The 16,269-nt window shown below is 52.7% G+C and overlaps 1 protein-coding gene across 2 annotated transcripts in view; it reads left to right on the plus strand.

Annotated features, from left to right (window-relative positions):
* The first annotated feature begins 607 nt into the window (after positions 1–607).
* The window catches only part of SLC6A17 (solute carrier family 6 member 17), a 46,256-nt gene continuing 30,594 nt past the window's right edge, over positions 608–16,269 (plus strand). The window contains exons 1-2 of one of the 2 annotated variants that reach the window (XM_019730477.2): positions 608–1,025; positions 15,295–15,665. In XM_019730477.2, coding sequence (XP_019586036.2) covers positions 15,380–15,665 — 286 coding nt within the window. In that variant the 5' untranslated portion in view covers positions 608–1,025; positions 15,295–15,379. Of the gene's footprint in view, positions 1,026–14,201; positions 14,224–15,294; positions 15,666–16,269 lie in introns of those variants that run through there. The other variant, XM_074319325.1, reaches the window with a different exon arrangement.

Here is a 16,269-nt window from a genome sequence, read left to right on the forward strand (position 1 = left end):
CTCCACTTGCCTGGTCACAGGGTCTTCCGTCCTTCTGCCTTGTAGCGTGGCTATCTGGGTAAACCCCACTCGGCCTCTCCCAGAGGTTCCATAGTCTCATTCCCTGCAGCCCATGCATACAGTAGGACCGCAATAGACGAGTGATGTACTGAAGAGATGGACTGCACAGGGAATGGTCTTGCAGGAAGGTAGGATGGAAGGGTGGTGGAGCGGCAAAAGAATTCCAAGAGAGGAGAACAGAGGGAACAAAAGCATGGAGGTGCAAGTGGCTAGGGTAGGGGAAACAACCACTTTGGATGGGACTGCATTCATGAAGGGGGGCAGAAAGAGATGGGCCTGAAAAGATGAAAAAACAAGGCCCAGGGCTCACGAGGGCCTTGGTCATGGGGACCCCATTACTCTCTGAGGCAGAAGCCCTGGTGACGCCTCTCCAGGGTCTGGATCCCTTGGCCATAGGATTCAAGAGGCTGCTCCCAGAGTAGCCCCTCTCCCTTTCCCTGCCCACCCTCTCCGCCTGCGTCGGCAATCATAGCCTCACTCGCAGCCCCAGAGCCTCGCATTGACGCGGGCCCGCGCGTGAGTCAAGCCTGCGTCACGGCGCCCCGCCGCCAGGGTGGCCTTTCGGAAAGCGAGGGAACAGTGCGCGCTGCGCTCCGCCCAGCTCCGTTCCGCTCCGCAGAGCTGGAGGGACCAGGGAGCAGGGAGGGCGCCACTCGGCTCCGGCTCCCTCAGCCCCACGCGCTCCCTCCGCTGCGGGGCCTGGGTCCCCGGGCCGCTCCCCAGAGGGCTGAGCGCACCGCGGGCGAGAGCTGAGCCACGACCCGCGGCGAGGGCGGGAGCGAGGAGCGAGCAGAGTCTCGTGCACGGGCGCGCGGCTCCGGTCCCCTCCCAGCCCCGACCGGTGCCCGTCGTCGCCAGACTCGGGCTGCCAGTGGGAGGGGCTGTGCGCCCGCGACCCGCCGGGGACCGCAGCTGTTCAGCAGGAGTGCTCCGGCCGGGTCCGCGCGACGGTACACTCGGGACAGGTGAGTCGCCGCCGGTCGCGCCCCGCCCGGCTTTACCAGGTCAGCCACCGCAACTTTAGCTGTTCCAGCCCCGCCCCAGCCAGGAAGGCCTAAGAACCCGGGTGCGAGGCGGCGCTGCCCGGGTATCCGCCCGGCCCTGCAAGAGCTGGGGCTCCTCACGCCGCTCCAGCCTCCGTTGCCTGGTGACGGAGCCCGGAGGTGGGGGGGTTGGCTCCTCCGGCGCATCGGGGGTGCCTAGCGTGGTGCTCACGTGTTGGACACCCGGCTCCAGCTTCCGGGGCTCAGATGGGCCCAAGAACTCCGAAGGTAATGGGGCAGAGCTGTAGAGGCCAGCGCCCGAGGACGACCGGAGAGGAGGCCCGGCTGGTCTCGCCGCCTGGAGCTGCGCGCCCAGGGCGCAGTTCCTGCCGGTCGGCTCCTGCGCCGCTTGGAGACCCCAGCCCCAGCCGCTCGGCTTCAGGCCTGTGACCTTGACAGTAACATTGGCAGGAGAAGCAGAGTGCCCACGCCCGAGATGAATATTTAATTCCCAGCCCTGGGTCTGGTCCTCGCTGAATTCGGAGCTAACGGGGAGCCCGTGCACCCTCCAGGAAAGCGCATGTCAGAGATGGGTGACGTTCGTGGGGTGCAGGTCTAGAGGGGGCGCCGTCTCGAGAGACAGGCCTCAGCCACGTTTATACCTGTGCGCACGGTGCTCTCAGGCGATGCTTGCAGGACTCCAGGGGCGCAGCCGCGGTGGAAGGAAGCCTGGTGTTTCGTTTTAAAGCCCACACAGCCCTGTCAGGGCTCCAAGTGTTCAGAAATCCTGAGGCCACTCACCGTACAGGACTCAGTTGCTGTTAAGAAGAGTTTGTCTTTTTAAAATGAATTTGATTTCATCCGTCTTTCCTTCTTTGAGAAATTTTTTAATGGGCCCTTTGGATGATGGAATTTCTAACCAGAGCTACCTTTGGGGGCAATTCAGCTGTGAAGGCAGGCAGGTGGGGGTTGGGTTGGGAGATTCTTTTGAGGGCAATGCCCTTGTTAACAGGAACTTCCAGAAACTAAGATCCAGTAATGGCTCAAAAAAAAAAAACCCCAAAAGTTTAGTTAGATCCTGTTAGGCCATGCTGGACACCCTGACTGATGCCTGGAGAACAAGGTCTCAGGGTGTCGAGGTTAACAGTGGGGGGCTTCTTGTGTCTTATGTTGTGCTTACATTATCCCGTGGTCTGTGAGGTGGACCCATCATCTGGGCAGGAACGACTTTGAGGTCACATCTGATTGTCCTTGGCTGTGGCCCATCCACGGGGAAATTGGAGGCTCCAGCTCCTCTGCTGGCTTTTTCTCGAATGGAGCATCTGTGGCTAAGTAGGTGGTGAGTTTCAGCGAATCCCTACAGCTCCGCCTGGAGGATGAGTCAGTGCGGGAGGCAAATGGTGCCCACCAGCTCTGACTGGAGTGAGTTTGTTTGGCTGGAGTCACACAGTGAGTTGTGTCAGCTGCTTGTGAGTGGAATGAGGTTTGGTACCCGGACTTGTGAGTGGGAATGGCTGGAGATCCCAGTGTTTGGGGGCCACTGACCAGAGGTGGGCAAGTCCTCCGAGTGAGCTAAGCGGAGCTCAGGCTGCCTGTCTCCTGGGCAAGGGTCCTAGAGCTCTGACCCCCAGGAAGGTGAGCAGGGCCAGGTTGGGGGGAGGGATTGGAGGAGAGCCTGCCAGCGAGGCTCTGTGATTGTGGTCAGAATGGCCCAATACTCTGCCGTGAGCCAGTGTGGGGTGACCTTGGGCAAGTCACTTTACCTTTGGAGCCTTGGTTGCCTCAGTTGAAAAACAGGGATGCCTATGGTGCCTTTGCCGCAGGCTTATTTTGAGCCCAGTGTGGACACATAGCAAACGCGTATTACATGTGAGTTCCCACCTCTTTCTTTAGGGGCCTTATCCAGAGATGCTTCTTTCTCTCCCTGTCCTTGCGCCTTGGTGTGAGAGGGAGTGTGGAGACGAAAGAAAGTGGCAGGGCTTCACATGTGGTTGAGAAGGACCCGTACCTCAGCTTCAAACTGCCCTGCTTCCAACCCTCAGTTCTCCCCAGGAGACCCTGAATGGGGAAGACCGAGGAAGAGCAGGGCTGAAGGTAGAGGGTGGGGGCAGGGCTCGCTGCTGCTGGCTCTGCTGAGTGCCCTTGGCTATCTGGGATAGCTCCAGAGCAAGACTCCAGCACAGACCTTGACTCCTTAGGCTTGTTCATGACTGTGGCCTGGTCCCAAGTTACAGCACTTGCTGGGTGGGCTTCAGGGGTCCCTGCCCTTTGATCACGTCTTGCTATTGCCCTCCCCATCTGTACTATCCATATTGGAGTTGGAAGCTGCAAGACAACTGTCCAGGAGAGATGAAGCTGGCCTTTCCAGGAGAGGACAGGTGTTCCTTGCCTTCCCTGAAGGTCGTGGGTTCCTTGCTTCCTCCTCTGCTATGTATCTAGACTTGGTGCTGAACTAAGATGATGTCTGTGCCTCAAGAGTGGAAGAAGAAGGTGCAGGAAGAAAAGCCATGCTGACCCAGGGGACTCCAATCTGCTCCTGGAAATGCGTGCATGTGTGTGTATGTGGCACATGCACCCTGGAAATCATTCCCTTTCTGTTGGATCTGGCAAATTCCAAGGATGCTAGAGACAGAGAGGAGAGGATTCCTGAGAAGCAGGCCCCTTCTGCCTGTGCATCTTCCCTTCCCTCAGACTCCTCTCCTGTTCAGGATTGCTGCAGCAGGGCAATTCATCATTAATCCCTTTAAAGCTGCTAAGATAAGCAGCAGAATAGTTTAAAGGGAAGATGCACTGGGGCTTTCATTCTAGAACCCGGTCTGAGTTATCTCTCGCTCCCAGACTGGGCCTCAAGAATCCTCACAGACACATATTAGGAGCACTAGGGATGGTGGGGAAAAGCCAAAACTGTCACTCAGCCCCTGCAGAGTCCTTTGACGCTAGCTTCCCTTTGCTGGTGTCCCAGGCTTCCAAAGGTGAAAAGCACAGAACCACGGGTAAACCTGTGTAAATACAAGCTCCTGAACTCAGGTGGGACAGTTATCTGTGGGGAAATGCCTACTTTGTGAGCTTGGAGGAGGGGTGGGTATAGTTCTGGATTCTAGCAGCTCACGCCGTGCTTGGCATGTAGTGCTAACATCCAGCTTTTTACTGAGGCTTCTGCACTGTACTAAGTGCTTTATTCATACACCGTCTCTTTAATTTTCACTATAATCCCAGGAGACAGATACTACTCTCTGCAGTTCACAGATGTGGAATTTGAGGTTCAGAGAGGTTAAATAATTTGCTCAAGGTCACCCAAGGAGGGAGTGGTAACCTGAGAATTTGAACTCAGGTCTGTCAGATTGCAAACTTCCTGCTCTTAACCACTGTGTGTTACGTCTCTATAATAAGTTTTTTTTATAAATGTTTGCTGACCACGTAGGCATTTACTCAAATGAAGTTGTCTAAACATGTGGATCCAGTTCTTTAAGCTAGTGCCCTGAGAAAGGGGGAACTGAGGCTCCCCCAATGGGACATTGATAGAGAATGAACATACCTACACTTCCGGTTTGGGGAACGTAGTTCATTGTTCCAAGTAGGTTGGAATCCAGAAGATCCCAGGCTCCATCTTGGTGCTTTATGGTCCTGTCCGCCTTTCTCTTCCTGACCTCTGTCTCCGCTGACCTCATTCCCTTCCAGTTTGTCCAAGTCAGGGGTCGGGGCTGGGAGCAGTGAGGGAAGTCAGAGCAGCAGACTGGATGTTGCCCTGAGGATTTTTGCACCTGTACGATCAGGATGGCCAGTCGCTGGTGGGAGCTCTCGTGTGTCAGGTTTCTCTGCTGGAGAGTATGTGCCAGGGACTTTCCAGCAGTTTCTGATGCGACCCCAGAGCAAAACTGCTAACACTCCGGGATTATTTACAGCAGCTGCTGGCATGAGCTGCTGAGAGGGACACTGCTTGCTACCTGGTCTTATCCCCTGGAGAGCCACTCTCCTCACCTTTGGGGCTCTGCCACTTGCGTCCTTGGCTATTCTGGGAAACTTGGCATCTGCTTCCTCTTGCTTCTCCATCTCTATCCTCACTGAGAAATCACCACCATGGAGGAACAGGCCCTTACTGTCCTAGCCTGCCTGGCACCTCCAAACCATCCTGATCTTGGTGGGAAGTTCCTGTAAGTGAGGGCAGATAATGGGCATGGAAGCATCAGTACGCCCCTCACCCCCAGAGGATACACAGAGGTCGTCCCAGAAACCGTTGCTCCATAGGTAGCCATTTTGTGGAGACAAATGGCAGTCCTTTGATAATTCCCCCACACCCACTCCTGCCACGAATAATTTTAAGAATTAAAACATTGTTCATCTATGGATAAATCCAGGTATCTAATATATGTATAATTAGATATTCACTGTGTACAGAAAACTTCCATGTGAAAACATAATAAGCTCAGGTGCAAGATGGATTACTGCATGACATTATTCTCATATTCAGAACCAGGTATATTTCGTTAGAGAATAAATCTGGATCAGGTGAGCCTTGGGCAGCCCGAGTGCCCAACTTGGGGGGTGAAACTTAAAGCCCTGTTTGCTCTGGCTTTTTGCAGCGTGAGAGTGGGGTAAGGGTAGGGCCAGAGGAAATAACGGCCCCACTCCCAGGCCCTGGCGTCATCTCATCAGCTGCATTTGTCCCACTGCGCTGCCACTCTGCCTTCCTGAACCTACTCATGGCTCATTTGAAGATGACAAGTGGCCTCTCGCTGTAATCCATCATTTCAAATTACTGGTTTAATTAGAATTTCTGCTGGATTCTGTGCACCACTAATTTGCCACCCAATCTTTCGGTTGCAAATAGAATTCATTGGCCCACACCCCAAATTCCTGCTGGTTGCATTTTCTCTTTACTTATTAGACCCCTGGGTTCCTGTGGTTTTAAATCCCACGCCAGGTGGGGAGTGCTCTTTGATAAGAGCTACCTTTCAAGAGGTGTGGACAGTCACCTGGGGGCGTGGCTTCATCAGGTGCTGCCAGGTGAGTACATGGGCAGTGAGGACGTGGGCCTTGTGTTTGGGGGGTGGGGGCGTTCTAAAGGGAGGAAAGCCAAGCTCCTGCGCTGGGCAACCCCGCCCTGGCTCCCAGAATGGCCCGGTGGGCACTGTCCACGGTCCTGGCACATCGCTGAGGCAACCTGCCTGCTGGTAATTTGGGGACTCCTTTTGAACAGATGGAAGGAATCTCCTTGACCAGTTCCCCAAATTGCTTTATATTGTTGGCTTTGGGAAAGAACCTGGCCAAGTGAGGCGGCTCCTGACCTTAGGGAGAAACGATGGTAGATGGACTCACCCTCGTGTTGACTTGGTGAATGAGACGCAGGTGTACCGCTTTGCAATGCAGCACAGCATGTTGGAAAACGTCCTAACCAGTGCCACAGATGGGCAGCTTGTGGACCACAAACGATGATGCCTCCATCCCTTGGAGTCGCCTGGAGTCGCCTAGGATGGTACAGCCCCCTCCATGTACCCCAGTATGCCATTCCAGTATGCTCTTCTCTGTGTGTCATCGCATGCAAAACATTGGAAAGCACTAGTATATCGGAAAGAACATGGGCTGCAGAGTTGGGGAGACCATGGTTGGAATCCCCATTCTTCCACTTCATGGCTGGGTAATCTTGTACCTGATCGTTAACTTCCCTTAGCCCAGGCTTCTTTGTTTGCAAAATGAGAATTACATTTCATCCCAAGTTATTGGGGGTGTGAATAATATATGTAAGCATAGTAGGTCTTCAAAAAAGCTTGCTCCCTGCAACCTGTTCCTGACAGGAGTGCTTTTCTTCCCACCCCTCCACAAAGCTGTACTGAGGCTGATGAGACACAAATATTTCTGGTTCTCAGGAAAGAGACATCATGTTGGGACTTTAATTAAGGGTTTCTGATCACTATTCCTTCAAGTGCTCTTCAGCAGTCTTGTGGGTGGCTCAGGTAATTGGACACCCTTGGTTCCCTCTGAGACAAGAGAGAATAGAGGCTTTAAGAAAATCCAGGTCAGAGGATTTAGGCAGATACTGTGAGGACCCATCTGTCACCACCATGGGCCTCCCATGATGAGGGAAAAAGGGAGTGAGGCCTTCACTTGTTGCTCCTGGACTTTTTATTTTCACATCTGATTTTTAAAAACCATTCATATTCCAAACTGAGACAGTCTCATGGATCTTCTACCCGTCTGGGCCCTTGTGTGTCCTTCAGCAGCCTGGGGTCTTCTATCTCCCTCTTGTTTAAAACCTAATCCTCATCTAACTGTCCGGCCCAGGTAACCATCATCTCTTACCTTCTCTCCCTGTTTCTTCAGTTGTACTAGAGTCATCCCTTTTAAAACAGTTGGGTCGTATCACTCCCCGATTGAAAACTGCTGATAACTTCCTGTTAGCCTTGACAGGAAAGCAAAAGTCCTTTCTGTGGCCCAGGAGTGCTGCCTGCTTGGGGTTCTAGCTGTACTCCTGTCTCAGTACCTGCTACTCTTCCCTTGCTCAGGATGCTCTAGGCATGGTGCCCGTTTTTCTGGTTCTTATACTCACCAAGCATGCTGGTCCTGCCTCAGGGCCTTTGCACGTCCTGTTTGCTCTGCCCCAAGTGCTTTCCCGGGATAGCAACATGGCTCATTCTCTCACCCTAGTAGGTCTTATTGAGAGTTGCTTTCCCGATCTCCCTATATATTGTAACATCCCTGCCTCACGACTCTTTATATCCCTCACTACATCCCTCCCTCCTACTCTTTATAATTTATTTATTTGATTTCTTTAGCTACATTATAAATATAGTATATGCCTATTTATACACTATGAATTATATATTTGTCTGATTTTTATTTGTCCCTTTGCACTAGAAGTCTTACAGGGCAAAGACTCTGTTTGCTCTGTTCACTGCTGTATGAGAACAGGGCCTGGTCCATAGTTAGTGTTCAGTAAATATTCGTTGATGGAAGTAAAGGAGAGGAAGGATGGCAAGAGGGAGGGGAAAATACAGAATTTTTAAAATCCCCCACCCAAAGAGAACTTTTAAAATCCCACATTTCAGCAGTATCTCTAGTTCACAGGATTCTCTGGGCTCCATTCTCCTTCAGCCCAAGTGGGAAGAGGGAAATCGGTTGTAACCAAGCACCTGCCTCCCCTGCCAGCCCCCACCCACACCCTCGGGTCCCACGTGCATGTTTCACATCAGTTCTGGGACATTGTGGGACAGGGGGTGGAGGCGCCCCTGTTCCTGGTTGAGCCCATTTCTCCCATGTTCTCATGGGCTTGTGCTGTGCCCCCCGTGTTATCTCATTTTATCCTCATGACAGCCCCAGGAGGTCGGAGGCTCATCCCGTCTTTTCAGGTTCAGAAGCTGAAACCAAGAGAGGCTGTGTGCTTTCTCACAGACTCCTAGGCAGTGAGTGGCCCCAGGACTCAACTCCAGGTTTCCCTGGATCTAAACCCCATGGCTTTCCTGTGACAGTGTCGTGGTGGAGAGTCAGGTCCTAGTGTCAGATGGTTGGTGGAGACCCAGGGCCTCCACTTTTTGACTGTGTGCCTTATTTCGTCCATCCCAAGATACATATTTTCGCACATTGCACATCCTGTCCCGATTTTAAGATGTGACTATTAACGACGTCTTAAAGTGGCTGGTGGTCAGGAGGCAGTGGTGACTTCATTGGGTGAAAAACCTTCCATTGACCCTTTCAGGTAAGTTCAAGAAAGTACCAGCATTAACAGGCCTTAAGTTCAATGAAAGATAGGTAATTAATCCCTCTAAGCCTCTACTTCTTCATCTGTAAAATGGGTATAATAGTGATACCAACCGCATACAGTTGTTAGTGGGGTGAAAGGAGGTAACGGCTGCTCCACAGAGCGGCTCTGCTGTGATGGAGTCCACCCTCAAGACTCGCCTGTGTGCTCTTACTGTCGTTGTTATTATTACCACACCCACTCTGCCTTCAGAAGTTCCCTCCTCACCTAAATTCAAGGTTAATGCGTCCGTGGGGCGGCCAGGTGCTGCTCTTGCTACATAACCCACGCGATGCATCCCCCCCATGTGAAATGGTAAAATGGTTTGCCCTGGTCCTACCCGCATTTCCCAGTGCCAGTTCCTCCCCCTCGGGACCATCTGCCCCTTTTCTTACTTCCCTTCTTCCTTGGCTATGAAAACAAAATACCGACTGCAGAGAACACACTTGGAAAATGCAACAGGAAGGTGAGACAGGCAGCAGAAGATTCTACTGGCTCCTTTGCCGGAGTTGTTTGGAAAGGTCCCACCAGCCCCCGGGAACGCTCTGTGCCAAGGCTGGGCCCATCCGGTGTTTATGTCTTGGACGGATCCTGTCTACAAAGTGGAGAAAGTGAGGCAAGAACAGTGGCTCCTTGTAAGAGGTGAAAAGTCAATGAACAATGGCCGAGCAATACCTTAGCTGTAAACTGCTGCTTGGGGCATCCTTGGGGATCAGATGTTCTTGGGATCAGAATATTGTGGCAGAAAATGGGAAAAATTTGAAGCTGGGAAATTAGACTCTAGAAAATTTGGGGGAGCTCAAAATGCATGAGTTCATCGATTCATTCATTCAGTTGATTTGTGTCACATTTACTGAGCATGCGTAAGGCACTGGCAAAGATGGTGTCAACGGAGATATGGGTGGGAGACCACGACCCAAACCTGGCAAATCTGTGAAATGGAGTCAGAGGTGACCGTTCTGTTTATTTGGCTTCTCAATAAGCTTTTCGTTCTTTCTCCTCCTATCCATGTGGTAAGCAGATGCAGTTGGTAGGTAGGCACTGTTCCCTATTTCACAGATGAATAAGGAACACAAAGCTGGCTTCTAAGTCCTGGGGTCTTCCCCACATGTGCTGCAGGGCTGTGCTCCATTAGAGTCCCCCAGCTGGGCATGCAGACTTCTGGTAGATTTAAACATCTCTCTAGTCAGATCGATTAGCTTTTTAGGCCTGCCTCTTGGTTTCAAAGGCGAAGGCAGTGGTTGGGACTTCAACATGGGGAGCAGGTTGTTCTTGGAGGGTGGGAAGGCATTGACCCTGGAACATCTGTAAGTCTCACGTTTTGTCCTGTGTGTGCCAGGCGCTGGCACTGAGAAAAGGAATCATGTGTGTACACAAGTACCTATACTAGAAAGCCATATGGTAGAAGTGTAGAATAGTATATGTTACAAGGAGCGGACAGAGAAGGGGAAAGAAAGGGACGTTAATTGGCACGTAGACAATCGTGGAAGGTGTCATGGAGGCGAGATAGTGGACCTTGAGCTGCACCTTCGAAGACTGGAAGCTTCAGTGGGCAGAGGACGGGGAGGGATTCATGCAGGGGAGTAGCGGGTGGGCTGGGAAAGGGAGGGAGGCCCAGTGGAGGAGACGCAGATGTCACAGCAAGTGGAAGTGGGGCAATGTGGTATTTCAAGAAGCTGCCTCTGAAGGCCTAGAAGAAGCAGTGAGTTGGGAACCTGCTGTGGGCATCTAACCCAGAGAAGGTCTGAAGTAGAGCATGATGGTGAGAAAGAGGACAGACCTGAACACACTGATAGCACTGTATGACTTTTGGACGGACCATGAAGGAGGGAGAGATCGAGAATGGTGCTGGGCTCCTGGGCGAGAAAACCCGAGGAGATCCGCCACCAAATGCAGGCCAGGGCCTGTCAGGAGCAGTTTGCCCCAGGTGACTGCCAGAGGTTTCAATAAAACAATTAAAAATAATTTAGAAGATAATTTGTGTCCCTGATAACAGTTTGACCTGTTTTGGGCTCAGTGGAAGCACAGAGGCTCTGAGATAATTAGGAGAACTGCTTGGGCCACCACCGCTTGTCATGTGGAATCCGGAGGCTGTTCAGGTCTCTGAGAAAAAGGGACCCCAACCTTGCTTCCTTCTCACCACAGATTAGTCTAGAATTGGACCTTGGCTGTATGGCCTGGGTAGCTTCTCTGACGACGTAGAGGTTTGCATTTAAGAATGTGTAGCACTCTTTCCAGAGCCTCGAGACCTAAGGGTAGCAAAGCGAGGCACACCCCATGGGACTCGTAGAAGCAAGGCACTGTGGGGTCTGTAGTTACCTTGGCTGCCTGCTTTCCCGGAGATGGTGGCTTCTCATTCAATTCCTCTAGGAGTCTGACTTGGAAAATCAGCGATTCCCTTGAGTTACCTGATACAACCTTCCTGAGTGAGCGATACTCCAACCCCAGGAGGCAGATGCTCAGAGGGCCGGCTTAGCATTCCAGAAGGGCCTCTGGCTGCTGTGGGGTGGAGGGGCTCTGGCGTGGCCCTGGTCTCGAGTGAGTAGCCATCCCCACCTCCTTGAGGTACTCACTGACTGCTGTGCTTGAAAAGTTATGGTGGCATCCTCAGCCGTCAGGCAGGAGGTATTTTTACCTATCTGCTTCCCAGTAGGGCTCTTTTTTTCTCTTTTTAAAAAGATGCACAGTTTGGCTCTATCCTGCTTCTCTCACGTGTGCTTTTCTGCGCTGTCAGCTACACCTGGTTGCAAAGTGACAGACGTCAGGGAGTCTTTCCTGGCACTTCAGCCCCTCTGCACTGAGCTTTAAGTAATTGAGGCATTCCTGTCAGAGTGCCATGAGACTTTATCATCTCACGAGCTGCTCATGAAAGCAACTATACAACCCACCCAGCAACTACCAGTGGGTACTTTGAGTACAGCTGGGCTGCTGTCAAAGCATCCCCACAATGCCCCGGTGAGCTCTCACGAAGCTGGTGTGACAGGCTGAAAAACCTGCAAGTCTAGTGCCTGGAGCACGTCACTTCTTGCTCGCACCCATGTGGGGCACTCCCTGGATATATGCAGAGCTGAAAGGGACCTCCAAGATTATTCAGACCAACCTATTTTACACACAGGGAAACTGAGGCTCAGAGAGGTCAAGGCAATGGTGCCAGTTTGCACGGTTGGTGGTGGGTCAGGACCAGCAGCTCACTGGCCTCCTGAGGCCTGGATCATGGCTGTCTCCTCGGCCTGCGAAGGCAGGGCCGGAGAGAAATCGCCCCTCCTGGGTGCATCTCTCGTCCTGGTGCTTGTCCCAGGCAATGCTTTGTGGTCGTTGGCTGGGTACACATCACATCTCCACATTCTGGTTTGAAAGCTGACCTTTCACCAGCATAGAAACTCCAGGCTTCAGGGAACTGGGGAGGGAGGTGGAGAAAGGGGAGGTTGTTCCAAGTCGCTGCTGCCACCTCCCCTTTAAAAGCATGGAGCGAGCACAGGAATGAGGAGACCTGGGTGGTGACAGCTGACAGCTGTGTGATGTGAGCCATGCACTGTCTTCTCTCTCTTCTCAGCACGAGGGACACAGCAGCAAACAAAATAAGCCAAGTGTTTCCCCTTGTGGAGTTTATATTTCTAGTGGAAAGGCCGGGTACTAAAGAAATAGATATATAGAAGGGCCAGTGGTGATACATGCTATAAAGAGAAATAACGTGGGGTGGGGGGTGGGGATTGCAAGTGGGAGGGCTGCTATTTGATGGTCCGGAAAGGTATTCCTGAGGCGGGGACATTTGAGCAGAGACACTTGGGAAATGTACGTCAAGTGAGTGACTGAGTGAATGAATGAATGAATGAATGAATGAACTGGGAGCTCTCAAAACCAGGCCTGTCTGACTTCAAAGCCCCTGCTCTCCACCACCAACAACTGTCTTCTTCCTGTGCCCATTCCACAGCAGAGTCTGACCCAGTGGCTTTGGGCAATTCCCTGCCTCTCTCTGGGCCTCAATTTCCTTATATATAAAATGAGAATGTTGCTAGCTAGGGTCCCGTGGGTTTTAATATTTCTAAGTGTCGATTCAGGTGTTGTCACCTGAACATATCCACTGGGCATGGAAGTTTCCAGTCACGACTGCAGCCCCACCCAGTCCCTCAGCTTGCACGTTTGCACCAGCACTTTGCATCCTGCAAAGCTGATGGCACAGCCCTGGGCCCCGTCCTGCAGTGCAGGATGCTTATGTTCGTCAGTGACATCTTGGGAAGAAAGAAGAAGCTCATATTGAGCTGATGCCTGTGGTTTCAGCGATGCTGTTGTGGTATCCTCTGGCTTTACCAGAATGTGCTAATTTTGTCCTTGAGTCTTCCTAGTTTAAAATGACGCTCCCCCTGCCCCCAGCCCTTTCTCATGTTGGTGATCAGAGCTGCTGCACACGAGGCTATTTATGGGGAATCGTGTTCTCCAATGGGTCAGCATCAAGATACATTCTGCCGACTTGCGGAATCCCCTTTGGTTTGCTCCAGTTGTGGCAGGATGAGCAGTAAATCATACCTAATGCGTTACAGATTGTTCTGATCAAATCCTGCTGCAGGCAGAGGACTTAGAGAAAGGCTCTGAGCTGAGGCACCCTGCTGCTTGCAGTTCTTCAGCGGGCCCAACCGACCCTTCTTCCTGGCTCTAGTTTTAATAAAAATTCTTGATGTATGCTGGAGGGGAGATGAGGTAGCTAGACAAGCAGCCAGCCATCACCTGTGCCTTGGGTTTTCTCCATCTGACTGCCCTGGGGACAGGGACCTGCTGACTGGGGGAGGTGAGGGTGTTCAGCCTGGCAGCCCAGGCAAGACCACAACCATTAGGGGCACCAATTGCTTGTGTAGCATAGGCAGGGCTGCACCTCCCAGGGGAGGGCGAGGACTGAAGGGTCCACAGACACATAGTGCCACCTTGGGGCACCTCCAGGACAGAATGGAATGTTCAGCTGACCCCCTGTGAAGTGAGGTCCCAACAGAGAGCTGCATTTCTTCTAGGAAATTCTGAAGTCTTCCAGGCAGGCCGGCTCTGCCCAGTCACTCCAGAGCCCAAGACCCTGACTGTTCCTGGGGTGGAACAGTCGCTAAAGACTTACTGTCGCCCTGGGATGAGGAGGGGAGGGAAGTGTCACCCGCGAATGCGGTTCGAGGCCTGGCCTGGGGAGGGCTGGCGAATCCCACAGGCCAGCATAGACAGTTGTCCCTGTCTGCCAGGCCTCCCAGCTTTGGTAGCAGGATCTGGCTGGCCATGTACCCTCAGAGGTCAGGTTTTTGCTGGAGTCAGCCAGGAGGTCTGGCTGAAGCCCAGCAGGGAGGGCAGCCGTGCACGCTTCTGCTGTGCAGTGACCTTGCCCATGCCATGCAGGTGGCACATCCGAGGAGAGAACAGACTGGAGCGTGGCTTCCAGAAGCAGGTCCTCCTTTAGTGACGTAATTACAGAGCCAGGTAACGTACATCTAGAAAGATGCAGGGCAAGTGCAGGACGGGGTGTACATGTGTTTGATTTGAGATCCTCCGACCTCCTCTTAAGGAGGAGATGCTTTGAAATCTAGCAGAATGCTGGGGTCCTTCAAAGGACTCACTTCCTTGGTGCTTTACTTCTTTAAGGGGAGGCATGAAAGATGGATGAGGCATAGCAGGAGTGGGGGGAGCGTGTTGCCTCCCCCGCCTGTGTTGTGGAGACATTATCTGCTGTAAAACTGTCGCTGAAGGATGGAGAACTGGCTGTTGGCTGCGGTGGCTCTCAGATAATGTCAGTGGTGAGCAATGACCCAGGATTTGTTGGCACCAAGTGAACTCCTCCAGGGCTCTGGTGCCAGAATCCTTAGTGGAGCCTGGTCAGCGCTTCTGCCTGGGGAATGAAGGCGCCAGAGGCCTCGTGTCCAGCGGCCCCACAGTGAGAGCAATAGCCTTTCCCCCACTCCAATGTTAATAACATCTGGGGATCATCTGAAAATACAGAGAAAGATTCCGTCGGTCTGGAGTGGGCCTGAGATTCTGCATTTCTAACCAGCCCCTGCGATGCTGCTGGCCCATGAATTACCTTTTGAATAGAAAGACCCTGGAGAAGGCAGACGCTGGCTTCCCTGGGTCCCACCAGGTGGTTTGAGCTCAATAGAGCACAAGAGGGCTTGGACCTGGTCCCACCTGCACCTTCCTGGGCGGGAAAGGCTGTGAGATCTCCACGGAGGAACACTCTTGGATGTGTAGGCAGGAAAGGGAGCACTTATTGTGGATGACCCTTGATTTGGGTTTAAGGTCTGGTGTGGCCTCTTCTGCCCCATTAGGTTTCTTCTTCTAATGGCTCTCGGGTAATCAGGTAAGGCCTGGGAAACTGAGTCTGCAGACTTTAGGCTCCTTGGGGGCACCCCTGACAGGGAGGAAGGCCAGCTCAATATTCCAAGCCCCTGACCAGCTCCACGTGAGTGATGGGGTGTTGATTTGGTTGTGTTTACCCAAGTTTCCCACCTCGCTGGTGTTGCCAGCTAATTGTCTGCTGCTCACCTGGCTTCACAGGTCCCGGATGAGAAGGCGCTGAGGACAGCCGCGTCCCCCCTTCTCTGTGTGCTGGGAGCAGGGCCGTGTGGCCTCAGTGGCACCAATGCCAAAGAACAGCAAGGTGACCCAGCGTGAGCACAGCAGCGAGCATGTCACGGAGTCGGTGGCTGACCTGCTGGCCCTGGAGGAGCCCGTGGACTACAAGCAGAGCGTCCTGAATGTGGCCGGTGGGGCCGGCGGTAAGCAAGGGGCCGCGGAGGAGGAGCTGGACGCAGAGGACCGGCCAGCCTGGAACAGCAAGCTGCAGTACATCCTGGCCCAGATCGGCTTCTCCGTGGGCCTCGGCAACATCTGGAGGTTCCCCTACCTGTGCCAGAAAAACGGAGGCGGTAAGAGGCAGGCCCGCCAGCCCTGGGGGTGCTCTGCAAGCGGGCTGGGCTGGGAGGTGAAAAGGAACACCCCTTCCCTAGGCAGAATCGGAACCCTTGTCGGTTGGAGGTCAGGATTGCAGAGCAAGACTCCCCCAGGAATCGCTAAGAGCTATCAAGAACCTAGACGGCCTGGGTTCAAGTCCCCGCCCAGCTAGTCAGCTCTCTGTGCAAGTGTCTTCCTCTCTCTGTGCCTCTCTCGCTTTCTCATCTGTAAAATGGAAATAATAGTACTTCCTGCCCCTCAGGATAGTTGGCAGGATGAAAAGAGCTTTGCATGTAGAATACTCAGCACTGTATCTGACACATTGTAAAGAGCAACTGCTGGCCATTGTTTTTACACGCTTACTAGCTGCCAGGCACTGTTCTAAACACTTACTGGATATTAGGCTGAAATTCATGATACTGTTGATATTTGAGCGTCTTGGAACAACCAAAGCACCAATTTCATATGGTTCAACCATCAAATCCCCACCACAACCCTGTCTGAGGAAGGAGTTATTATCACCCTCATTTTAGAGACTGCAAAACTGAGGCACAGAGAGGTTAGATAACTTGCTCAAGG

This window comes from Rhinolophus sinicus, linkage group LG14 (assembly GCF_036562045.2).
Source record: "Rhinolophus sinicus isolate RSC01 linkage group LG14, ASM3656204v1, whole genome shotgun sequence".
Lineage (NCBI taxonomy): Eukaryota > Metazoa > Chordata > Mammalia > Chiroptera > Rhinolophidae > Rhinolophus > Rhinolophus sinicus.